Consider the following 25960-nt stretch of genomic DNA (forward strand, 5'->3'; position numbering starts at 1 on the left):
GGCATACTCAAAATAAACTCACAGTTCTCAAGCTGGTCAGCAACTTCCCGCAGCAGGTCTGCCAGCGGTCTCCCAGCGGTCTCCCGGTTGAAGCCATGCTAGTCTGCTTAATGTCAACAAGAAGTCTCGATATGGAAAATAAAGTGGAAATAAATAAATGTAGAAATAAATTTAAGACATTTAATTATTTATGTCCCATTTATTTACCAGTTTTTATTTATTTATTCATGCATTTAATCATTAATTCTTTTATTTATTTATTTCAGTATTTATTTATATATTTATTTATTTATTTATTTATACTTCTGTCAGATCTCGTCCTCCACAGATATGTTGCAAAATAGGAGAGCTTGTAGAATGTGATGTGAGAACTTACTTATTTTATATGTATAAAAAGATCCACTACTTTTCTCTCGTGAATCTGCACTGCTTGAGTTTTGCAACACATTTTGCGAGACGTCTGTAGCAAAACAAATTTGTACTTGCAGAAATGCCCCCCTCCCCGCCTCCTCCCCTCGAGGTGTGTCTACGTGTGGGGGGAATTGGCCAATCGTAAGCCGTTACCCACTCTAAAGTTTTAAATTGGTCAAAATCAGCAGTGTAAGCAGTTCTTGCAGCTTGTAGCTCATTCTCATTGAAGTGTGTAATATAATTATTTCACCCTCTTATTAACATTTTAATTTCACTTATTCTTCTTATCACACCTTTTAAACTACAACAAAGGTGTTCACACATATAATGCAAGCATAGCTAACAGAAAAGTGAAACATTTGTTGTATCATAACTAGAAATTAAATAAAACAGGGATTTCAGAGGGTAATCAAACTTCATCTAAAGCCTTATTGATCTAGTTCTGTTTCTTCCTTAAAATGCGGTTTAAACTCCTAATCCTCAGTCAAGTGACTTTTATCTCATCAGAGGAGGTTTTATCTCACGATTGTCTGTAAGATGTTTCGACATACTGCAGCTTCAGCCTTTTAAATATGTTCGTCTGAATCACTTTGAGTGAAACAACAAACCATTGGGGGGTGGGCTGCTCTCGTTCAGCTGATTATCTGCTCCAGGCATTTCATCAAACTGTTTTTTGCAGTGCTGCAAGCATGGAGATAAACAAACCAGAGGAAAGGAATAAATGCCAGAGCACTCAGTCTCACACTTATCTGTCAGGGGGAAAAAAACAAACAGGTTCTTCCATAAAAAAAAAAAAAAGATTTATTAATGTTCACGTCTGAATGAAATATTCACAAATCAGGAATAAGTGCATATTCACATATAATGTGACAAAAACTGTGTACTGAGTATAAATTATACACAATTATTTTAGGGTATATTACAGTATCATGAATGTTTTCTGTACATGTACCTGTGTAAAATCTGCAAAAGTAGGTTTAATGGTTGCTACAATAGTATATTCCTTTAAAACTAGGAATAATGTTAATGCTCTTGCACGACTACAAGACTTGGAAGCTAGAAGCCTTTTCATAGACATGGTGTCAACACCCTGTGTGGAAACAATAGTCTACACTTTAGTTAAAAAAAAAAAAATCAGACAAGGTAAAGTCTCTAACAAATATAAAGTCACAAACAATATAGACACATTTAGAGCCGAAACCTTAGAAACAGTCTTAGTTTCTGACCTGACATATAGACATTCAAATAAAACTCATATCTACAGGGAATTCCTCTAATCTAAAATTCAAACAAGTTACTCACATGACCTAGGACAGTTCATCCAGCATATTCAAACAAAGGACAAAACAACATAAGATAGTGAAACAGGAATTCAAATACATTGGGAAGTCTTGGTTTTAACTGCTTTACAGTTTTCTGGTGATTCTGTCAAGTCAATGTGGTTTCTCATAAAAATAATCTGAGTGCAGTCAGATTGTTACAAGAGATGCTGAAATTGGGAGGTGATCATTACAAATGCTTCCTGGATACACCAACTTTAATGCCATACTGCTAACAAGCTTAGACTTTCAGGACTGTGAATACTACCTCATCACCTCTGCTATTTGTATCATTGCATTCTGTATGCAGTTAGTGTTACATCACAGATCAGGTCAAACACTAAACTCTCCTGTTTCTATCTCAGAGAAACAGACACGTATGTAGTACACACAGAACTGTCTTAGAGCATTAAGGTAACATATTTCATCCTTACAATAAGACAATATTTCCCGTTAAACTGACTGTACATTCTATACATTGCAACATTTTGTTTCCTCATTGACTCATCCTTTAAGACGAGTGTCGTCAGGCCTCTGAGGACCCAAAACAGTCAGCATTATTCTCTTTAAGAGCTCCCTTTAATCATCTTGACTTCATCACAGTGAAAGCTTCTGAGTGTTTGTATTCGTGGATGCCTTTCGATTGATTGTGTGTCTAACTTGTGATGCTACAACACATGTACCTTTGTGGCGTTTTTTTTTTTTTTTTTTTTGGGGTTGAGCTGCCAGTTTCTGTTCTTTGCTTTGCTTTCCGCTTTTGAAAACCTCATTTTTCAGGAGAGACTTTCACTTCTTGACAGAAGTTATAATATGTAGATGTAGTGTATCTGGCCCAGAAAGTCTCAGGTCAACTGAGTCATTTAGAAGTCGGCCTTCATCCAGCTTTTATTCATAAAGAGTCATTTGTGGTTAACTGATGAGATAAAAAAGAATCTTTGGAATGAGAGGAGGGCGTTTTGTGTGACAAGTCTGAGTGCATGCAAACTACCAAAAAAAAGCTGCACAAAGTGTCACATGTCTTTGAAAGGAAGAATACAACATATTTGATAACTGATGGTGCCACTTTGCTATGCCCTTCCAGTCAAGACCTCAATGTCCTTTCTTATTGGAACAAGAAGAAGTCTCTTATATTTGTCCACTCGGTCCTCAGTCAGGTCCCAAGTACTCTGCGTTCTCTGCTGCCGGGATGTGTCCGTTGGTGTGTGTCTTAAAGGTGGGAGTAAAGTCTTGTTGATAATCAGGGTTGTCTATGCTGTTCTGAGGCTGATATTTCTGAACGCTTTGGACCGTTCCATTGGATGTGTGTGGAAGGGTGGCAGGGGATGGGATCTGGTTGAGGTACTCGGGTCCCTTGTCCCCGGTTTTAAAGCAGTTCAGGTACTCTGACTCTGCGTCGTCTGAAGAGATGGTGGGGAGTATGGTGCGAGGCGGACCAGGGTGCTGGTAGATGGGATTCATCATATCCGAGACACCGTTCTGGTTCATGTAGTCTGTAAGAAAGATAATGAAATGAGTGTATTATTATGGTTATACCCAGATAAGTTTATATAATCACTGCTTTGGTGATCATTTCCAGTCCATGATTTTCAGCCTTCCTAGCTGATAGTTAAAAGTGAATTATATACTGCATTCTTTTACTCTTAAAGACTTTCTTAATGTGAAGGAAATAACCCTGAAGAAATCAACATGTCGTCATTATCATGGCTTTGAATGGAAGACCTGAAAAAAATTTGAATAAATGTCTGAGTTACAAACTAAAGGGAACAAAAAATATGCTGATAATAAGCATTATGGAAAATGTAGGATCTAGTTTTCATAGAGCTTCATTCCTACTTGGATGGTTTAAATGTCTAATATCTTTATCTCTGCTGCATGGATCTATTTTTAGAAATCTGACAAAAAAAAGGGGATTGCATTATTTTTGTTAAGACAAATCAATGTTTCTTTAACTTGTCAACGGACACTGAAGCTTCCATGTTTAACCAGCTGTTCATCAATCTTTAAACCTTTCTGCGTTCTAACCGCTCCGTTTTTCAAAAGCATCTCCAATATTTATCAAAGTCTTAGTTTCTGATCGTTAGAAAAGTGCAGAGGCTTTTTAGATTGGGTAGAATCAGTTAGATCTAAACCAGTTCCCATGCCCGTTTCAATTGCTGTAACACTGTTGGTTTGGCCGTTTGTTTGGCGAACCGAGGGGCGTCCAAAACGGCTGTGTGGGGTATCTTAAAAACGCCAACTTCTCTGATCAAAACAAAAACTAAACCATTCCAGATTGGAATGGAAAATTATGAGGACATACTGGCTGCTACATTATTCTAAGAGAAGCCAGCACTTCAACATAGCATGTTTCCTTAATGTCTGATGATAAAGTAAGGTCATTTTATGATTTAATTCAGTAGATAGCTTACATATTGCTCCTTTAAAAACAAACAACAACACATTTAAGTCTGTCATTTGCAGCCAAAAAAACAATTAAAAATATTAGCAATATTTTACAAATGATTTCAAGTGTAAAATAAAGAAAAATGAGAATTCAGAAGTCTGTCATTTAAAAAGGGTGCTGGCTGATAATCAAGTTTTCAAAAGACAAATAGTTCCTGTTAGAGATTTAAATAGATCTACTGAAAAGGGAAGTTAATATGAAGATAGAAACAAGTCATGTTTGAAGTTTTTTTTTCTTTTGGGCTATCCTCAAAATGCTGTAACTAATAGATTTGTGTAGTAAAGCTAAAGAAAAACAAATGGATCAAGTGTTATAGTGTTGTGTTAAAGTTGTCCACTAGATGCTCCTCTAACTCACTGGATCACATAGTGAGACAAAGGCCGAGCTTTACTGAGATTCATTTGAATGAATTGTGGTTGAGGTAAACTTGCCTGGAGCTGGCAGGAAAGCGTCATCTAAGTTTTTGTCCGTGGGGTCAGGAATGTACCGGAGAACCATGCTTCCATCTCTGCTCGGAAATGCATTCTGCAACAAAAGATTGAGAGTTTTAAGGCTGTGGCTAACGACAACATATGAAAACAATTACATCAAAATAAAGATTAATTATTGTTTTCATTTTTTTTATTGCAATTTAATTAACATATTTTCTCTTACCAATAAGCCATTTCTGCTCTGACACCTTCCAATGCTGCTGTTGAGGCTCTGCAAAATAGATCAAATCAATTTGGGTTCATATTAAAAGATGAAATGCATATAAATAAGGCAGAGAGGAAAAAATTAAGGAAGTCAATATAATGCAGAAAAAGTTAGAATTTATGCAAATCTGTTACTTTGTGGACTTTTCTATCCCTTTAATATTTCTTACTTCATTTATAAATTTGTGTTTTTCTGTAATGAGTGTGTTTCTTCAAGGAATTGGGATTTATTTAAAGCCTCTCAGGGGGCAACAAGTTCTCTTTTGAATATGACTGTAATGAGTTTTTATAGCCCCGATGTAACCATAGCAGTCTTTTCAGCATACGCAGATAAGGAAGGAAACAAACATCCAGTGAGTTGACTCATATTAATTCAGACAATGTGAAAAGCTTTGTTGTGGCTGTCACTTTCTCGAGTGGTGAACTGGGTGAAAAACCATGGAAACTGAGGGAATCAAAAGGAGAGAATGGCAGCTGTGGCAATGCAATTACTTTTCAACAAGAAAGGAAATTACAAACGCTGAAATTGCAGCCATCTGTAAAAAAAAAAAAAAAAAAAAAAAAGAAAATGCTCGACCCACATTGCCCCAACTGTGATATTACAAAAGCAGGCTTACGCTGAGCTTTTGTAGGACACAGGTTTTAAAGAGTTCGCCTGCTTGCCTGCAAAGGTAATCAAAGTTTAAAGCTCATATGAGCTAAGCAGGCTGTCAGAGTGCAGCAATGATCCCAGGTAAGAAGAGCCAGACCTACGCATGGCCTTCACTGAACCTGAGGTAAACGAGTTCTGCTCATCTATCAAAGGGAACCTGGGAGGAAACGTGGGTGAGGGGATGATGATGAGGGCGTGTGGGTAGGGGGTCAGGAAGAGGAGAATTAGTCCCTGTGGTGTAATAGAAAGAGGGCAGGTGGGTTCAGCCAGGTTCAGGTCAATCAGGTACGACTCTCCTCGCTGTGGGATCACCTGGATTCAGTTAAGCAGTCAGAGCTCTGCTGCTGCTTGAAATGAAAACTAATTGATTTCAACAAGGCAAAAAAAAAATGACTAACTATTTTTTCCTTTCCCACTCATGGTTTAATGACTAATGCAGAAATTCTACTTCCCCAAACTCAGTTTAAATAGCACTGTTCCATTTTGAAGAGTTGGTAAGCTGTACACTGCTCAGTGTTTCCCCTAGGTTTACAGCTTTGGGGGGGTGGGGGGGAAACACGCCGACACAAACACTTGAAGGAATCTTGGTGTTCATGCGTTACTTTTAATGACAGATGTCCTTTTCTATGGGAAAGGTATCCTTAAATGACTTCTTCCCCTGATTTCTGACTCTATCCACTATCCTATCCCTACAATAAAGGCAAAAAAAGCCCCCCAATTTTTTTTTTACTTGACCTTCAAGGGGGGCATTGGGGGGGCTGTTGGGGGGGGGTTGCCCCCCTAATATAATGGTAGGGGAAACACTGCTGCTAATGCATGTGGTGCAATTTCTTTAACAATTAATGCTTCTTTTTCTGGGAAAGTTCAGCATCCAACACAGCTGCTATTCTCTTTTCTTCAGTGCTTTGACGGATATGGCCAGTATAAGTGAGTCTGGTGTGTATCCCAGTCTCGTTTCATGCAAGACTAGAATTTTTAAATCTTTTTGTGAGTGAAAGTTCAGAGCTTAAAATACAGGGACACTGTCTATTTCCACTTATTCTAAATCCTTTCATGAATAGAAGAACATTTGATGGACCTCAAATACAAAAGTCTCAAAGTAGTTAATGTGAATGTTTACATGTAATGGGTTCTCCCTTGTTGTGTCCCCTATTGTCTACTACTTTGGCTTTTTTAACCCTTTTTTCTTTATGTATAATTGTATCTAGATCATCAGTATCTGAGATTTGACATTTGAACTGATCTCCTTGACTATCTGTTACTTTACAATGTCTTGAATTTGTTATTAAACAGTAGGTGGAAAATACAACATACTGTACCTTGTGATGTTTACAAGTAGCATAGGAGGCATTTTCAGTAAAACTACACCACCTTGAGGACATTCTACATACATGCACTAAAACACTAAAATTACATATTAACCCAACTTTCCCAGGAGTCTCTCATTGAGGACACTGAGGACATTCAGTGCATGATCGCTTGCCTTCAGCAGAAAATGATTTACTCCTTTAGTGAATCATAAACAAAGGTTTTATCAGTCCAGAATGCATTTTTTTTCTTAGTAGCTTTGGTAACCTAGGACAGAGATTCAGATATACCGACACCTGATTCAATAGCTCTGATTGTATATATTTGTCTTTAGAGCTTACTGTGGAGTGAAGCAGGGGGGTGACAGATGTGCTTGGGCTGCTGAAGAAGCCATGTTGCGGCAGCAGGTACTCGTCTGCGTCCACAGCGTCCTCCATGTCCTCCCCGCTGATCAGGCTGCGATACAGTTTTGGGTCCGCAGGACTCGGCAGGTGCATGCGGTCATCCCCCTGGAATAGGAACAGAATTTATAAAGTCAGCTTCACGTGTCCAGTGGGTTACTGCAATTCATCATCAAGTATGGACTGCAGGAAAAAAGACCTAAAACCTAGAAATGAGTAAGCAACTTCCACTTCCACTTCCTTCTTCTCTAAGTCAAAGGTTTTTTTTTTACTGGGTATTGGTTGCATGAAAAAGAATTGGTTGTTCACTCAAGCTAGTTATCCAGATAGTTTTGGTTTCAACTTTTAGTTATGTGCTTCTTAAAAACCTACCACAGGTGAGGTTTATAATTTTACCTAAGAAAGCGGGACAACAGGAGTTAATGACTACATGAGACTGAAGAGATTTATGTTTATACACTAAAGGTTACAAAGAGGCCAAAGACTAATTACAATTACAAGCAAAGCGCTGGCTAGACTAAAGTAATCGTGACCGTAGCATGACTTTGCTTTACAGCCATAAATTTAGTTTATACTCCTGTTGTGGCATATTTTGTTTTTCACAGAGCTTAATATCCAAAGTATTCCCAAATCTTATAGAAAATCTTTTTATTGAGGGAACCAGGGTTATGCTCACGTTAAAAATGGTCCCTAAATGATGTCATCTTTGCAAATCTCTTTTAATATGAATTTTATTAAGTTAGTTCGACGGTGACATTTTACCTGAATGACCAGATAACGAGAAGGATCCCGAGCCATCTTTGTAAACTCGGCTATCAGCTCCCGGAAATGCGGCCGACTGTCTGCATCAATCATCCAACCTGCATAGAGAAATCAGCATTATTAGTCATCATTACATAAGGACATTAAAGGGAAAGTTTGGAATCATTAGCTGCACATTTCAAGTACAAATATTGTGTTTTTGCACATTAGAATTAGTGCTCAGCTTACATTTCACCATGATCATGTACACATCTATGGTACAGATTGGTGGCTGAGGAAGTCGCTCCCCTTTCTCCAGGACCCCTGCTATTTCACTGGCTGGAATCCCGTCGTACGGTTTGGTCCCAAATGTCATCAGCTCCCAAACAGTTACTCCTACAAGAAAAAAAACAAGGACAGTTGGGCCTGGTGAGCTGTCATTCACTTGTTTTTTGCTCCCAATTAAAGAGGGAAAAAAAGAGTGACAGGATGTAACCTCGACAAATATCACACAGTATCAAAATAACTCTGTTGACAAATTGGCTGTGGCTGCAGGAGTGGGAGTAAGCAGGATGCGTATCTGTGTTGGAGGAACTGAAAAAGGGAAAAGGAGGAGAAGAAGCCTGTCTCTTCTGCCAGGGTCTACTGATGCTTCTGCCATATTGAGCGGAAGGCATGATCAAACCCTCAAGGGATTTGGAAGCTGGCCCACACAAAGAAAGCTGTGCTGTGTTTGGCTTCCGTGTGTGTGTGTTTAGGCATCTGTGCAAATGTACTCTTCTGTTTCTGTGGGTGTTGGTAACAATCTCTTTGACGTGATATTGTCCATCTGAGACTGCTGGTGTGTAGGTGTGCGCTACCAGTGTCCTAAAATCACAGATGCTAGCAAGATGTTCTCCTCTCTCATGTCATGCTGTAAAATGTTGACGAGACTTATTAGATCCCAAAAACAACATCTTAATCTTCAAACCTCCTTCCTCTCTTGATGTTAAAATATTTAATCAAGCAATAAATAAATATTACTCCACTGAGGCCGTCACCAATTCCCCAGAGTACAGAAGCCCAGCTGCTTTACATATCTGAAATCAAACAAGCTCAGACTGCAGCAGGCCTCCCCCCTTAGGTCTGAGCATGCATTCACAACACAAGACAATCACCAGGCTTACCGTAACTCCATACATCACTCTGGTGTGTGTATGTTCTGTTCAGGATGGATTCAAGAGCCATCCATTTTATCGGCACCTGTGGAAGGAAAGGGAGAAATTAAATCATCTCCACGTAGTGAGTTTTTTTGTTGTTGCTTATATTATGTTTAATGTTTAACTTTGTTTAACTTTGTGTGTGTGTATACATACATGGCCAATAAAGCTGATTCTATTCTATTCTGATTCTATATCAATAAAATGACATAAATCTGTTGATTTGTACCAATAATGTTTCTTTAAGTACATCTGAACATGAGCTTGACGTGCACAGAAAACAGAGCTTTAATGTAAATCAAGGCTTCATGTTTAATTAGATTATTTCTCATGTCATATTTGACATGTCTATGTTTGGGGGGAGGGGGGGTTAAAATGGATGAAGAGGTTTATTGGCTCAATGAAACTGGATGGAACAGCAGCAATTATACATGTGCCAATTAACTCTCTAAAATAATAGACTGTTGAAGTATTCATAATTGAATTAGTACAGTAACAGAACTTGAAGAAACGTTGCATTTTCTGAAACTGATATCATGTATTGTTCTTTTCTCATGTAAAATGAAATGTAACAGTGCTGCCACCTAATGGTTAAATAGCCACACATACACAATTCCACACTTTTAATGGAGTTACTGACAATGCAAACATCTTACAAAGGTTTGTTTTTGAGGAAGGTTTTTTGACGCGGTTTGTATTTTGTCACAGTTTGTTGTAATGACACAAAACTTATAAATGAATTCCGGGACGTTTCCTGCCGAGGGATTACGTCCACTCACATACTGACCGTGTTTTCTGAAAGATTTCTATACTCAGAAGGTCAATTCCACAACTTGAAGGCTGTTTATGAAAGTTTTAAAAAAATCAATACATTTTACTACAACAAGTACTCTTCATGTTATTCTCATCATTGGGAAGATTTTATGAGATGTATAAAAAGAGCTGGACATTCTCCACATCTGCTCCTCAGTGGAAAAACAAGAAATCAAATCGTTCAAACTTAGAATTGTATTACATTTATCAGGAAAAGTCGTTATCTTGTTCGTTGGAACGTAACTAAGCAAAGGAAGTTTTAAGAACATAAAAAGTTGATACATCAACATAAAGCAGTAAATGTGTCACGACAAGGTCTACCATTTGACTTAGTAAGGATGCAAATTACAAGTATTTGGGAATTATAACCATATGGGAAACTTGTTTATTAGTACTCGGTTGTACAGAGAGAAGTGTGTAGGTCACTGTGTAGTTTCAGGTGAACACAAGTACTACATATTTTCCTGTGAGGTAAAAAGGGACTTCGAGAGTATGAAGATTTTTTGATAAGAAAAGGAACTTACTTATCTGACTTGTCATTTCTCTTAGAACTCATTTCTCGAGCAGAACTATTTATACTACATCCCTTACATAAGATACAATCTAGAGCAAAAACTACAAACACAAAAATACCATCTTTCATGACATGGAGCAAAATCCCTTCATCTACAGGAAGTCATCTTTCTTACAAGCCCCCAGTTTGTTGCTGGCTATAAATGTAAAAAATAAGGTCATCAAGAGCATCATCAGCACATCACTAATGGACTCTTGATTTAATGTGTTTGTTTTTGCTCACAATAAGACATAGTTCAGTCTGTTTTCTTTAATCTGATGGAGGAATATTTTTGTATTATTGAGGACAATAAAACTAGAAAACCAGTTCATCACAGACAGACAATTTAATCTTGTGCATACCTTTCCACCATCTGCATGGTACTCTTTCTCATCTGCATTGAGGAGTTTAGCCAGACCAAAGTCTGTGATTTTCACATGCTGAGGAGTCTTCACCAGGACGTTTCTTGCTGCCAGGTCACGGTGCACCAAGTGCCGCTCCTCCAGATAGTTCATACCCTGTTTTCAAACGAGAAGGTTATTATATAAGAGCATTGTTTTTTCTCCATATGGATCCTATGAGATTAAACTTGGGAAATGCTGATAAGACAACAGTGTCCAACAGTGCCGAGTAATGTCTTGGTAGACTTATTAGCATATAAGCCACACCATTTAACAATTGTTCTTAGCAGGTAAAGACAAAATTTAAAAAAACAAATCAACTAGACTTGCTATGCAGATATGCTCAGTTGCTTTTGTTGCCCCGTATGAGAGAAAACAACACAGACATTGGATCTGTTGTAGGTGTGGTACACAACTCCAGCCCCATACAAATTGTATCAACCAAATATATTCTCCCATGTAACTTGAAACTTTTACAAGGTTGGGGTTTTTTTCTCACCTTGGCTATCTGCACACACCAGTTGAGCAGGTACTGGGAGCCGATATTGTCCTTGTTCTCTCTGACGTAGTCCAGCAGGCAGCCGTAGGGCATCAGCTGGGTGACGAGCTGCACAGTGGAAGTGAGGCAGATGCCGAGCAGACGACACACGTGGGGGTGTTCAACGGTGGCCATCACATAAGCCTCCTGTAGTGTGAATATAGATAATATATAAAAAATCTGTACATCAATACTTTATACTATCTGGGAAACAGAAATTCAAAACTACTCTTATCTGCCAGATGGGGATGATACAGTATAAAGAAGTGTCATTCATTTCCCATGAGAACCAAATGAGAAGTGTCTGTACAGTAGCTTGTATTAGATATCATTTGTGAAGTGATAAGTTTTTTAGCAGCTGCCTGAGCAAAGTATTTTTATAAGTGACTCAGCTAAAAGTGGAAACCAAAAGTTGTTATAACAAGAAAAGTGACTTAAAACTCCTATGAAGAACTTAAGGTTTATGTTTATTTTAGCGACCGCTCTCTACAAAGTCGTAGCTCTTATAGCTTTCTTTGCCGTGGAAAGTGTAACAAAAAGAAAAAGGCAGTTTCTGAAGTATGCTGTAAACTCACTTTGTTTGACACCTAGACCACGGCAGCACTTTTTGGAAATTTAAAATATCTATAGAGAAAAAGTCAGTCTTGTTTGTAAACCATAAAGAGGCATTGATTTCTGTCTTTCATAGCAAGCTAAAAACGCCACACAGTAGCTTTGAAGAGACACTCTTCACAACAACAGGCTTCCTCCAAGGGAACACGTGCAGACAGCACTTCAAACTGAGTTTGATTTTATTGGTTTCCTGCCACAAATGGCTCATTTTAAACCAAATAATTTTTGTGTGCCTATTAAAGCATTAAAATTGTTCAGTAAATTACCACCTGACTGTTAGAAGCTCTGTAATTCAGACAGTCTGATGACAAAGAGGCTTCACATTTAAAAGCAGGCCTCTAGCCTCATGTCATGAAGTACAGCACACAACATGTCCACCACAACTTCCAAGTGGAGTGACTGTGCACCGTGACCGCAAAAATCACAGGATCCAGGATGCACATTCAGCCGTTTGCATTTTATAAAGGCTGCTTTTTCAGAACGGCTACGAGACTGCTTTCCTTCCCTGAACACCTCAGCCTTGTATTACACGGCAAAGCCCACACACAGCCTTATGATGATTTAATCCCCTTTCCTACAGACCTGTAAGAGGGTCACCGTTTAGAAAAATGACGCATTCCCTGTTTCAAAGAAAGGCAGTAGGCATGCACTATAACTTAAAGAATACATTACATTTTAACTGACGTACAGGAGGCAATCATTGTCTCTCTCTTGAGCAACATGTTGAGGTACTTCTGAGCCCTTCAAACTGAGTCAAAATATTGTGATAATTACTAAAAATGTGCATACAGCTACTGACATTTATATTTCCTCTGTCATTTCCCACCAGCTGCACACTCTCAACTTAAATACTTTTGGGAATTATAAGTCATTTAAAAATCTTTTTTTAGTTCTGACTCAGTCATTTTAGTTCTGAGTCAGTATATCAGAAAGCCTTCAGTCCAGAGGTGCACCACATAAAACAGTAAACCTACATCCAAAATCTCTTTGTTTGCTTTCGGTGATGTGGCCTCTCTCAAAACCTTGATGGCCACAGGGATCTTCACATCCTCTCCCTCTGGAACCCACAGGCCCTGTAGTGACACAAGAGGGTTAATTTACATGCTGTAATTACATGTGACATGATGTGACCACATGTGCTTACATACAAATGTTAGTATATGCAGCACAAGTACAATTGTTGACATGTTGTGTACTGCACGAATGAAACCACTCCTGTGACGTCTTGCCCTCAGTCTGCAGAGGTGGAGCTGGAAATTGTTCCCTATACTAGTGAGGACCTTGGATTTCCCCTAACATGAGGGAAAATACAAGAACCTTCACTTAAGTATCATTTTGAGATACTTGTCCTTTCTTCTAACACTACTTTCATAATTCTTCTCCACAGCACCTGGCTAATGACAGTCTTTAACTTAAATACATGTTTCTGACTGCTGTATTATACAAACAGAACAGAAAGATATATCAACAAATATTAAATAACATTGACAGAAAAACACAATCCCTAACGCATCCAGTTTAAGCAACTAAATGCTGCTGCAGTAGCTCAGTCTGTAAGGACTTGGATTGGAAACCGGAGCCGGTTCGAGTCCCGGTGCGGACAGGAATATTGACATTGGTCTGGTAGCTGGAGAGGTGCCAGATCACTCTCTGAGCACTGCAGAGGTGCCCTTGAGCAAGGCATCGACACCACGGCAGTTGTTACTCGGTTGCTTAATGAATACTTTTTACTTTGATGTTTCTACTCAAGCAAAAGTATGATTGCAGAAGTTTTACTTGGAATGGTGTATTTTTATGGCCTGAGTTTGGTAGTTTGACTTAACTGTAGATGACAAAACTTCTCTCATACACTTACTCGTGCAATATTTGAATATATTTTTGAAGTCCAAATGACTAAAAAGGTAGAAAGGAATTGCTCCAGTAGACCACCTCAGCTGGCAGCTGTTAAACAGGCTGCATGGCATCAACATAATGCTTGGGAGAACCTGTTCCCAGCTAAAGTACATCCACTTAAAAACCTTTTTTATTACCACTGACGGGCTCATACTGACATTCTACATTTCCGAAAATGGTTGGGAAAGGATTCTAGAGATAAAGTCTCCTCCTGCAACAAAACACCTTTGCAACATTTTAGAGTGAGACATCTATTTGAGTAGTAAAAAGGTTGTTACTCTCTTTGGATCTGTATTATTATGTTAACAGACACTTAGAGTAACAAATCAAACCTCCTTAAGTAGTTCTTCACTGTGGCACTGCCTGCAAGAATGACCTTGAGGCCATTGCAGCCTATTTTATTGCTGCAAGCTGATGTGATGTCCTGGAGCAATATCAAAACGTTTTATAACTATGAGTTACTTAGGCAACAAAATGTGAAAAAATGTACAAAGGTTTAAGACACCAGAATTACCCTTTAACTTTCAGGAGTTAATGACTGAGCCCAATGTTCACTCTAACCTCAAACATGTATTCTTATTAAATTCTAACTAAATAACCTGCAGCCAAATATAAAAACTAAACCAGCACCAAAAAAGAAAAGTGCTTACATTCCAATGACGTCCTTAAACTCTGAAGATCTTAAAGTCATGGTGGTTCTCACAAAGATAGAAGTCCAAGAGTACACACACTTGTTTTTGTACTGAGGGAGAACATTGTGGTAGCCGACATTCTTTGTCTGGGGATTTACTCTAACCTTAACCTAAATGCAACCCTTAAATAGATATTTAACTTTGCAGAGACCAGCGAATTGTCCCCATATGGATGATTTGCCCTACATGTCACTGTGTAAACATACATCCCCACACTGAGATTAAAACAAGTATATGTAGACACACCTACACCCTAAGTGAGATTGGAGTTAGTCATGCATGATCTGGCAGTTTAAAAATGCGTCTCTTAATTGAAAAATTGACAACAGATGTGGATGAGGGAAACACTGACGGGTGTTGGTTTTGTATACTTGGCACGCACAGTATTCCTGAGCTCCAGTTTTGATAAAGCCGAGTGGAGTTTGGGAAAGGAGTGTAATTTCAACAACAATGTGTTTTGGAGACACAAACCTGAAGCATGCTAATACCTTGTATACTGTACCAAAAGCTCCTGATCCCAGCACTTTGATTTTCTTAAACTCAGGTTCCTTCAGGATCCGCAGCAAAGCCTGGTTTGGGGCCTCTCCACTCGGAGTCAAAGGTTCAACCAACTGGAGAGAAAGCATTTCATATCTTACATACAGTCTGATCATTTACACATCTGACATCTCTAAAACAACTCCCCGTCCATATCTTGATGTATTGATGTGCAAGTGTGGTGACTCAGTTTCCTCATCTTATTGTACCTCTCTCTCTTGGAGGAGCCTGCGCATGGTTCTCTTCCTCTTGATGTGGCGGCGGCGTAGCAGCACAAAGACAGACAGGCCCGCAAGAAGAACAGCCAGCAGTCCACCAACCACACCAGCCGCAATCATGGAGACACCGGAAGTGCTGAAAACAGATTTGAAATGATTTAAGAGTGAGGATGGGGAACAGTGCACAAATAAAATTTAATAAACAAAGAGAGATGAAATTAGGATGCTGAATTAAGGCAAAGTCAGTGCATACTTCGGCGTAGAAAATCAGTGTTAATGTATTTACTAACCCTCTGCCCTTGCAGCCTTCAGGACCAGCCCCAATGCAACTGGAATGAAATCAACACAAAGAATATTTTGTTATCATACAATCCCTGTACTTTATCTTTGCAGCTATAACAAGTCATTATACATCCGGTATTTCCCTATCAAGATGTGGAATCCCTGAAATATCTTCCAGTTTCCATCCCCAGTGGTCACAATTTTTCTATACTGATTAACATTTATTGTGCGAGTGTAATGCAGTGCAGTGCTCCAAATCATTGACATCTTTCCTCTCATCTTAACCCACAATATCCCTCCTCAATGTTCCAATTTCATCAATCATCTTGGCAAACATTGCCTCATTCTGAAAGCTGACCTTTCTGTCCAGCCTGTGCCAACAGAACCACATCTGACCCTTCCTGCCTGTATTCAGTTACAGCATCAACATGATGACGGACAAATGTTTTCAACTCAGAGAAAAGTAGTGCCAGTTCTCAGGTCGGCAGAACAATGCTTTTTTTTTTTACCCTTGGGTGCAGTTTTTGTGGCAGAGCTTGCACACTTTCATCTCATCTGCGTATTTCCACACCAGTGTGTCATCCTCTCCTGGCACGCCTTGTGGACAGCGAGACACACAGAACAGTCCATCCTGGAAGTTGGCACACTTCGTACAGTTTCCAGAACCCTGGAAGTAAAAAAAAAGAAAAAAAAGACTGCTTATGTTTACAGCTCCCTTGAGAGAGTAGTAAATATTATGTAAACCGCACTGTCTTACAGTAATAATTTTTTTAAGCAAGCTGCATCCATCTTCCTCATAAACATGCAAATGTTAAGCAATAAAAACCCACCCACAAATGTAGGGGACTTTACTTTAGGTCAGCAGTCTAGTGCTGCAATGTAATACTTTCACTCAACCTATCTATGCTGTTTTCAAGAACAGCTGTCTACATTATGGAGTTACTTTCACAAACATTTAAAAAGGTGCTTAAACTTTTCCTTCTCAGTCAAAGATGGGATTATGAGCCTTTTTAAGTAGACAACTACTTCTCACACCCACATCTCTTATCCAAAACAAAACATGTCTTGTGGCTTCACAATTATGGCTTGCTGAATGTGCTGTTGATGGAGAAATTGGTACAGTAGCACTAACACTTCACTAACAGGTTACATGCCGAGTTATTTGTTAGTTTGTCTTTGATTCTGAGTGATTGACAAAAACAAGACATCTATTGTTGACATCTTGGGTTCATAAATAATGTTAACAAAGCTTGTCTGTAATAATTCATATCTTTTATGGATGTTTGTGATAATAGTGAAGTTGTTCCACACATACAGGCGCACTACAGGTCGCAGTCCCGTTCATGCGATGACACTCAGGGTGACACTCCATGCAGGTTTTATTCATGACGGCCTCCCGCGGCTCTCTGCAAAAACAATAACAAAGCTGACAAGACTCTCACTGCTGGTGCACCACATTTCAAACAGTTACATGGGGAGTGAAATTCTTCATCCCTTTTTTTGAGGCCATGAGTTAAATTGTAAGGATGTCTGGATTCAATGTTTGACAAAGTTCTGCAAAGATAAACTGATGTGCCAGTTCAGCTGAATAGTTTATCGTATATCTACTGGACTTTTGACTTCCAAAAAAGAAGTCTTGCAAAGTTTTGAGACTATACTGTTTTTTGGCTAATAATTGTTTTTACAATAAGAAGCTATTCCAAATGAGAGTGATTGTAGGTCTGCTTATTCATTCCTCAAAAACAAAAGAAAGACATGATAAATGACAGTCTCGAACACCTCTAATGAGCTAGAAATGAATAGTATCAATTGAGTTTTACCTTCAAAATACCATTTACTGAAATACGTCTTAGAGTTGTTTCAAAGACAAATCTCAGAGCGTATTGTACGGCAGAGTTTGGAAATGCTGGAGGTATAACTACAGACTTTGAGGGAGTTAAATCTACATCACAAAAGACTGACACTCACTTTGTTTGTTTAAATAAATAACAGTGCACTTCAGTGCTTAAAGGGCATTTAAACACTAATTCCTCTCTCACCCCTCCAGGATGTTGCAGGAGTCAACACAGCTCCCTTCACGGGTGAAGTCACGGCAGGCAACACACATGTCGGGCCCGGGGCCCCAGCAGCCGTCCTCCGTACACTTTCTGTCACAAGTGTTATTGCTTTGAGCTGAAAACAAACAAAAAATCTCAGCTAGAGATCTTACCCATGTAATCATCCAATTTAGGAAATACAAGTTTTTTAATTAAATCTGGCTTGTGCATTACATAATGACAAGCTACAAAACAAAACAATTGAAGAGTGACTGAATATTTTCCAGGAAAAAATAAATTCTATGTACCACATGTAGCAGGATCAGCGCTTTCCTCTAAGGTTACAGTTTGGCTCTCTGATTTAAAGAGCCTCTTCCAGTGGCTTTTATTGGTGTAACACAGGTTCTGGTTCTTAATGATGACCACATCCCCATCACTAATTTCTTTGAGGGAGCGAAGACCAAGGCTCTGGATATTGAGATGAGTAATCACCACGCTGCGGCTCCCACTACAAAAAAACAGAAACGATGGGACAGGTGGAGAAGCACAACAAAAGAAACGTTTTTAATGAAGCCTTGTATATTACTCAGTCCTTGAAAAAAACAATTCCTTTCTTGTGATCCACTAGTTGTTTATCTACAGGGGGTCTTTACAAGGAACATACCGTTTAGTCCGCCCCCGAATGATCTCCAGATTCTCAAAAGGACTGAGCGAGTTCAGGTTCTCCGGCCACGTTTGAATCCACAAGTATCCTGAAGACACAAATGGAAAGTTCATTTGGAAAGTCTTACATTTGCTTTTAGCGTGTTATTAATTTCTCAAGTATTTCAAAGCCTTACCAGTAATTTCTTTTACTGTCTTAAACACATCAAGCTGGGAAGGAATCATCTTTGGTGTTTTGGTGTATTTATCCCTACAAATAACCAGGACACACGTGTTAACTACCACTGTTGAAGTGTTGTTAATATAGATGACACATAAGAGCATAAATGTCCTTGATTTACCCATAAATTGATGTGTGCATGATGCCGATGTTCCCATTAATTTTGGTGCAGTTTTTAAAGGAGTCGATGTTGGTGGCATTGATGGACAGGATGCGAGTCATGTTCCCTGTTCCAAGTCCATTACAAACTGTAAAGCATAAAGAAGTGTATCAGTACAGCAAATTATCTAACACTCTTGAAATCTACTCCCATTTTTAAACTAATCTAAACCAAACTGAGTATATCAATTGAAAGAAATCTAACTATGTCGGCAGTAAGTCATAAAATCCTTAATTCAAGTAAATAAGAAGCAGTGCCACAGTGCAGTGTAATGTTCTTCTTAGCTTAGCATGAATCTTTTAACAGTGGAAAACAGCTAGCCTTGGTCTGTCCTTACTAAATCCACCTAGCAGCGATTCTCAAGATCACAAGAGGAAGCTCTTAAATGTTGAGAAGCTGATGTTTCAATAGAGTAAAACTGAAGCAGTCTAATAAGTTCAAAACCTAATTTAGCCACATACTTAAGTAAACGTGAGTGAGAAAACGCCCCCAGGTCGCACAGTGATAGTTTAATCGCCCTACCTTTTGGGCACAGTCCTTCACACTTGGCACACTTCCTTATTCCCCCCTCGTCCACCTCGTAGGTGTTACCACTGCACGTCCGCACACACGCTCCGTGATCAGTCACTACATAGTTATCTACAGTGATTGCAAAATACAAAATGTTACTTCATAATCACTTAAAATTCAACATCTACAGGTTAAATATTACAAAGTTTGAACACAAATAGCCAAAAAAAAACAAAACAACAAAAGCAACTTGATTTAATGTTGAAGCATTGATTACTTATAGAATTATACAGTCAGTGTACCTATACAGTAGTTACAAAACTGCAAGCTCTATAGTCTGAGTAACACTGGGACAAAGCTGTGTAAGTTAAACGGAAAGAGAACAGTGTTGCATTAACAGGCCTTAAAATTCAATCATTTTCTTTTCCGCGTTTATTCAGTTTATAATTAAACAGAGTCTAACTGTAACCACTGAATATCCAACAACTCAGAAGAACAACCAGGCCACTTGTTCAGCTTATCACACTGTGAAGAAACTCATAATCATGCATGGTGTGTTTCATATGGGCCATTAGAGCAACCTAGTTCTCTTTTATTTATCTTGGCTGTCAAGATCATAGCTACAGAGCAGACTTGTATATAAAGTGATTAATATGCCAGTGTCAAGAAAGGCTTAGAGACGTTTGTGGTTAAAAATACAAAAAGGGTATCTGTTTGTAGTCGTTCTTACGTGGGCAGCTCTTAACACAGGTGGCCCCGAAGTTGTACTTCCCATGTGGGTTGGGTACCAGCTGGTGCAGGTTGGGGTCGTAGCGCATGAGGCCTGGGCAGGAGTCCTTACACACCCCATCATCCTGGAAATCCCGACAGGCCTGCAGCACAAACAACAGTCATCCAGCAGACTGGGACATAACAGAGCCCCACAGTAATGATAACACTACATTCCTCTATCACAGCCTTGGCTTAATACTCAGATCTACACAGAGAGGGAGAGCAGACGCTGATACTCCAGGCAGTGCCAGATGAAAGATTTAATCTGCCATTATATGTCTCATTGGTACAGAAACCAATAACAGCTACAACTTCTGATCATAAAAACAGATGCCGCCGAGTGAGGGCTTTGTTTTATTGGAGGCTTCAAATCCAGATTTAATGCACAATACTATGAAACTCTCAGTGTTTTTTTGATGATATATATACATGATGATTTCCTCCTCTTCATTGCTCTTGTCCCACATATGAAGGTGTCTCTCTCTTACCAGACAGTCAGTTGGCCTTGGTCCTGTGCAGCCTGCAGCACAGTGCTCATTACAGCAGTCGCTGGGTGAAATTCCTTTGCATCTTTTAGAGCACTGCTGGGCACAGTTCAGTTTTGTTACTGGAAATGAGAACAGGACAAAGTCAGAGGAACAACCTTACTGTTGTTGGCATGCAGTGAAAATGTAAATAACGGACCAGGTAATGCAAAACAAAGTGGCTAATATCTTCTTTATCATCAGAGTTATGTCAAAAAATGTGATGAACGGTGACAGTAGAATATTGTAATATCCTCAAACATGGCAAACTGTTTTGACTGTTACTAAGGGAAAACAATACAGATGACATTTTTGGTCTCTAAGCCTACTGTTACTTTCCCATCTAAGACAACAGCTTACAGGTCTGACAGTTTTGAGGCCCAGGGGCCCAGCATGAACCATTGTTGCAGCTTGAGTCACATTTTTTACCTGTGGAAGCAAACAATGAGAAAGAAAGAGGGTAAATGTTTACTTCAAATCCATGAAACACTTTCATGAAAATGTGCTGATAAAAGGATTTTCATTAGAATCTTTGCTTTTTGTGGTGAAATGTGACTTACAGCGTGGGTTGTTGCTGGCCAATGGGAGCTCCATAACAGGTTTGCTGTCAGCATTGACGATATCATTCCACTGTATTGTTTCCACATTACATAGGCGGCCGGGCCCAAACTTTACACCTCCTTTAAGAATTTCTAAAAAAACACAATGCTTTGTGAATATATATATAATTATTTTCTATAGAAAAATACATATTTTATTTTAAAAAATGCATAAAGTGCACTGAAAAAAATAAAGATATGGAGTTACCTGTCAGGCTCTTCAGAATGAGCTCATTGGTGCCCTGACCTGTAGTTTTGTTTTGATTGGCTATAATCGCGAGGCCAAACTCTCCCTCATAGAGTGAATGACCTCGAATGATGCGCAGATTATCCAGAGCAATCCTTGATGCTGTGTTGAGAGCGATCAGGACGTAGCCCCCAACTTCTTCAATAGACTGTGAAACAAAAAGGTGACGTGTTGTAAACTGAAGTAGCCAGTGTGAAAGTCAGTGGTTCTACCAGAGAAAATATAGAATTAAAAATAATGAAAACACACCTAGTGAAAATAATCCTTCACAGTAATGGTGGAACAACAAAATATTAGAAAACGTATGCCACTAAATGTAAAATGAGTGCAACATTTTTAAACTAACATTGAACTTTGTAAATATATAAAGAGAAGATAAAAATATGTTTTTCAAAAGTGTGTGGGCTATGGCCCTGTCTTCTTAACCAGTGGAAATTAGATCCGTGGAACTACTGCATAATATCTGCTGACTGTATTTTATTCTGTGTTCGAGTGTGCAAGCTTGCAATGTGAGTGCGTGTGTGGTCCCTCATCACATCTGCCCAGTGTTCACAGCCTCGTCTTTACAGCTGGGGTTAAAGCGAAAGCTCCAACCATAGCGTCATAAACACATTGAATCATCTGTCACTACGGACTTACTCTCCACTGATTTTAATTATCTGCACTGAAGCGATAAGAGCCTCAGTGATGAGCCTGTAAAGATCCAGGATAGATTGTCTGGCAAACTGGCTTCAGACCACAGAAGAGACAGCTTGAAATAAACCGATAACAGGAAACTTTTTTAATCTGTTATTCAGCCTCCTATCTGCTAACAGAGAGAAAGTCTTTACCCTGAGGAAGGACAGGTCGCGGTGCTCATCCATATAGGTGATCTCCAGGTTTTCCAGAACCACTGTGCAGTTGCTGTAGGTCCTCACCATGTTCAGATAGTGGTCATCTCTTGAACCCAGGAGATTTAATCGGTTGGTGATGCCTTGGCATACTGCAGAGGAAACAAAAACAAAAGGAGAATTTGTAAGATTTATTGGAAAAACAAGACACAAAGAGGTTTTTAGCATTTATCCACAGTGCTTTCGTCAGACGCATTCACTTCTTATGTAACACATTGGCTGCAGTTACAACTTTCTGTGTGTTTCTGTTTGTAAATTTTGGTCTGCGCAGTCATAACTTGGCCAGCTGTGATGTGAAAATACACGATCTGGATTGCATCTACGACAGGAATCAGATCTCACCAACGAAGCGACTCCTGGCCCATGAGTCAAAGTGAGCTGGCCGTGTTTATGCTGAAAGAGGCCTGAATCTTTCCACTGCTGCACAGGCTAGTTTAAACAACCACTGCATCTCCAGAGCCATTGTGTCATTTCCATGAAAAAGATTTGGTGTGTCAGATATTCCATGAGATTTGCGAGCGCGCTTCTTTGAGGAACTATATCTCTTTAAATCTCATGGTTAATAACTAATTCAATAACTTTAGCCTTGGGAAAGCATATGAGTTTTTGGGCAGGTTCTTGACATGATTAAATGAAAGCTGAGGACTTAAATGTAATGCTGATCCATGCAGTTTTCAAACTCATAGATGACTCATTGATAGGGAGATTCACAGGAATTGCAATGTGGGCTGATAAGTTGTTATGCAATCAAGTATTTAGATAAGGAAAGCAGTATTACTGATAATAGCACAAAAAAACAAACAAGAGGCTTATTTTGTAGTAGTGTTCAAAAAAGGAGTTTCAAGAAAGCATGATGTAGTCCCGAGCTGGTCGGACAGGTTCTGACTGGCACAGAAGACGGTTGTGTCTAACACCATTGACATCACACACACGCACACAAGCATGCACACATAATAAGCATATAATGATTTTCTCTTTTAAGTCTCTAGTTTGTGGTTTACTTGAGCAATAGGGTCAGAAAAATAACAGATTCTTCCGCCTGGTTATTATAAATGATGGCGTTGCTGTAATGTCTCTTGGGTCACATTCCACAACATGTCTGCTCTTGACTCTTAAGAATGCCCAAACACTCACTGCAACTTCTGAGACACACCTCACGACAACACTCACAACAGTACATTTAATGACATTGTGGCATATCGAATTGACCATATTTTACAAGAAAAAAATATATATATATCATCATCCTCAATCTCAGTCAAATATTTCATAGTTTAGTTATAGCCATGTTGTTGTTTTGAATTCACACAAACCAACAGAGCCCAGGCACCCAATCAGTGAGAATTAGTGATAAACATATGTCTCCCACTCCCCTCCTTACACCTACTCCTCATTAGTTTGTCCCTCAGGGATCTCCCTGGCATGCACCCTGCAGTCCAGCAGCCATAAGTCCAGGCAACAGAGGCAGAGAGTAAAGAGCGAGCTGCCTGTTCTAATTAGAGGAGCAATGTGAGATGTGATTAGCTATTCAATTAACCAGACTTAGAAACCAAACTACTAAAAAAACAAAGGTTGTTATCACTCTGCAACTGTGAATTTCAATCAGCCGGATTTGGACCATTTGCTAGTACCAATATTAATAATACGTTTTTTGATTTACTACTTGTTTACCTCCCAGCTGCATATAAAAGAGTATGCTTCCTGTCTGTCTGTTTTGTTCAGCTGATATTTATGATGTGCAGTAAAGTGTGCATGAGGCAGGTGTCTAAAGGTTCAACAAATTTCCCCTACTAGAGGCAAACACTTGTATGCTGCACAAGGAAGGAGAAAAAAATGGTGATTGCTCAAGCAAGCAGCACTACAGTAAACACTCTGTTCAGTTGTGATTTCAAAACTCTGTTGCAGGTGGTAAGTGACCTGATATCCAGGCCTTCCTCATCAGGCTGCAACACAGGGAAAAGAAACGAGGTCAGGCTGTAACTACATTAAAGGTATTATAAAAGACTGCATCATAACTCTACCTGGACCTACAAATTCTTCTTACAACACTGCCTACCCCAAATGAAAACGACTCTTGTATACTGAGTTTAAAGGATCACAAAAGGTGGCACAACTTGAAAACCTAATTTCTGCTTGTGAAGATAGACAACAGCAGTGGGTAGAAAACTATAAAGGTGGGAAACTGCTGGGAACCCAGCAATATGATTCATTTTTTGACTCATCAGACTAAAATACAGTTTTTTTGTCTGCCAAGATGCAAGGGTGGGGCTTTGGATGACATAACTGATACTGTGACAAAGACTAATTACAGATTGCTTCACTTCCTCCAGCTGTATTGTCGTCACAAAACGTCCAGGAGGTACTTTAGTATCAAGGAGTGGCAGATCTGGTACATATCTCATAACTTAAGACTCCATGCATGAGTGTGTGCGCTTACATGCATGTGAGTGTGCAAAACTGTGAGCAGTGCATAACATTTCCTGGATTGTGCTGCAGCGATCAGCACCCAGCCAGAGCTCAACAAAAGACTTGATAAACCCAATCATTAGTCATCAAAGCTTATTGAAATGTGTGGCTGCATATCGCTCTCATGGTGTTTACTTGGGGACTAATGGGTGTGTGGTGGATATGTATTTCTTGAGGCTATAAGAACTGCAAAACTATGAAAAATACCACCTGCTGTATGTTATAATAGAGTACTTTTAGCTCATTATTCAAGCGCTAACCCAATACATACTTAATTACCACACTTGTATATATAATTTTTCATAAACTATTTTAAAGATCTACAAAGGCTAGTTGGATTGCAGATATGCTTCTTGTGCTTCGGTTATTTCTTTTTCCATGAATAATTTAATTGTTGGCACCAAACAACACAATGTTGACATTTTAGTCCAACTTAGAAACTTAAGGACTTATTTGACAGAGAAAAATAGGAAAAAATGAAGCTAGGTATAAAACCAAAGTCATGGAAGACCAAATTACAGTAAACATTTGGGACACAATAACCAAACAAAAACATGGTAAGATCAAATGTACAACCAAGACCAACCAAAGGAAAGAAGAAGGCAAATCACATTTTGAGGTCTCATTTAAAATCTTGGTGGAAAAATTGTGCTCTTCTAACCATTAGAAGAAATACTGAATATCCACGCAAACCAGATTTTCCTGGGACACATAAATCTCCAACTCATCTAATGGTTTCCTCCTACGGCACGCTGAGTCACACCATACCTTTAAATCATCAAGCTTCATACCTTTCTACAGACAACAGACCTGGTCCTGCAGCGGCGTCTTCCCCTCATTCACTACCTGCAATTCAATTACACTCTGTACAGAGTCTGGTAATTCAGTTATCTGAAAACTTACACATAATTAATGGGAAGTAGCATTGCTAACTGACATGACTTGTTTATTTCTTTCTCCAAGACCACAGCATTATGGGAGAGTTCCTTATGTAACTCGATCTGCAGTGTTCCTGCACTGATAACAAATCAATGCCAGGATTAATTGCCTTATTTAGAGGTAAATTATGACTATCCCCTTCTATGTTTCTGCAGATATATAGTAGTAACATATTGATAAGAGAAGGGAAAAAACACATGTTCTGCTTTTATTGGCCTTGGTTTAAA

The 25960-nt window shown here is 39.0% G+C and overlaps 1 protein-coding gene across 1 annotated transcript in view; it reads right to left on the reverse strand.

Annotated features, from left to right (window-relative positions):
• Window positions 1–1196: 1196 nt before the first annotated feature.
• Window positions 1197–25960, reverse strand: part of egfra (epidermal growth factor receptor a (erythroblastic leukemia viral (v-erb-b) oncogene homolog, avian)) — a 42875-nt gene continuing 18111 nt past the window's right edge. The window contains exons 2-28 of the mRNA XM_020635214.3: window positions 22269–22420; window positions 21400–21586; window positions 21153–21284; window positions 20953–21021; window positions 20557–20675; window positions 20028–20169; window positions 19310–19426; window positions 18749–18875; window positions 18584–18657; window positions 18409–18496; window positions 18053–18252; window positions 17748–17880; window positions 17024–17114; window positions 16218–16375; window positions 15717–15755; window positions 15418–15562; window positions 15160–15282; window positions 13061–13159; window positions 11436–11621; window positions 10898–11053; window positions 9137–9212; window positions 8220–8366; window positions 7992–8089; window positions 7170–7337; window positions 4828–4875; window positions 4605–4698; window positions 1197–3220 (exon numbers count right to left, since the gene is read on the reverse strand). Coding sequence (XP_020490870.2) covers window positions 2877–3220; window positions 4605–4698; window positions 4828–4875; window positions 7170–7337; window positions 7992–8089; window positions 8220–8366; window positions 9137–9212; window positions 10898–11053; window positions 11436–11621; window positions 13061–13159; window positions 15160–15282; window positions 15418–15562; window positions 15717–15755; window positions 16218–16375; window positions 17024–17114; window positions 17748–17880; window positions 18053–18252; window positions 18409–18496; window positions 18584–18657; window positions 18749–18875; window positions 19310–19426; window positions 20028–20169; window positions 20557–20675; window positions 20953–21021; window positions 21153–21284; window positions 21400–21586; window positions 22269–22420 — 3512 coding nt within the window. The 3' untranslated portion in view covers window positions 1197–2876. The remainder of the gene's footprint in view (window positions 3221–4604; window positions 4699–4827; window positions 4876–7169; window positions 7338–7991; window positions 8090–8219; window positions 8367–9136; window positions 9213–10897; window positions 11054–11435; window positions 11622–13060; window positions 13160–15159; window positions 15283–15417; window positions 15563–15716; window positions 15756–16217; window positions 16376–17023; window positions 17115–17747; window positions 17881–18052; window positions 18253–18408; window positions 18497–18583; window positions 18658–18748; window positions 18876–19309; window positions 19427–20027; window positions 20170–20556; window positions 20676–20952; window positions 21022–21152; window positions 21285–21399; window positions 21587–22268; window positions 22421–25960) is intronic.

Source organism: Labrus bergylta, chromosome 4 (genome assembly GCF_963930695.1).
Source record: "Labrus bergylta chromosome 4, fLabBer1.1, whole genome shotgun sequence".
Taxonomy (NCBI): Eukaryota; Metazoa; Chordata; class Actinopteri; order Labriformes; family Labridae; genus Labrus; species Labrus bergylta.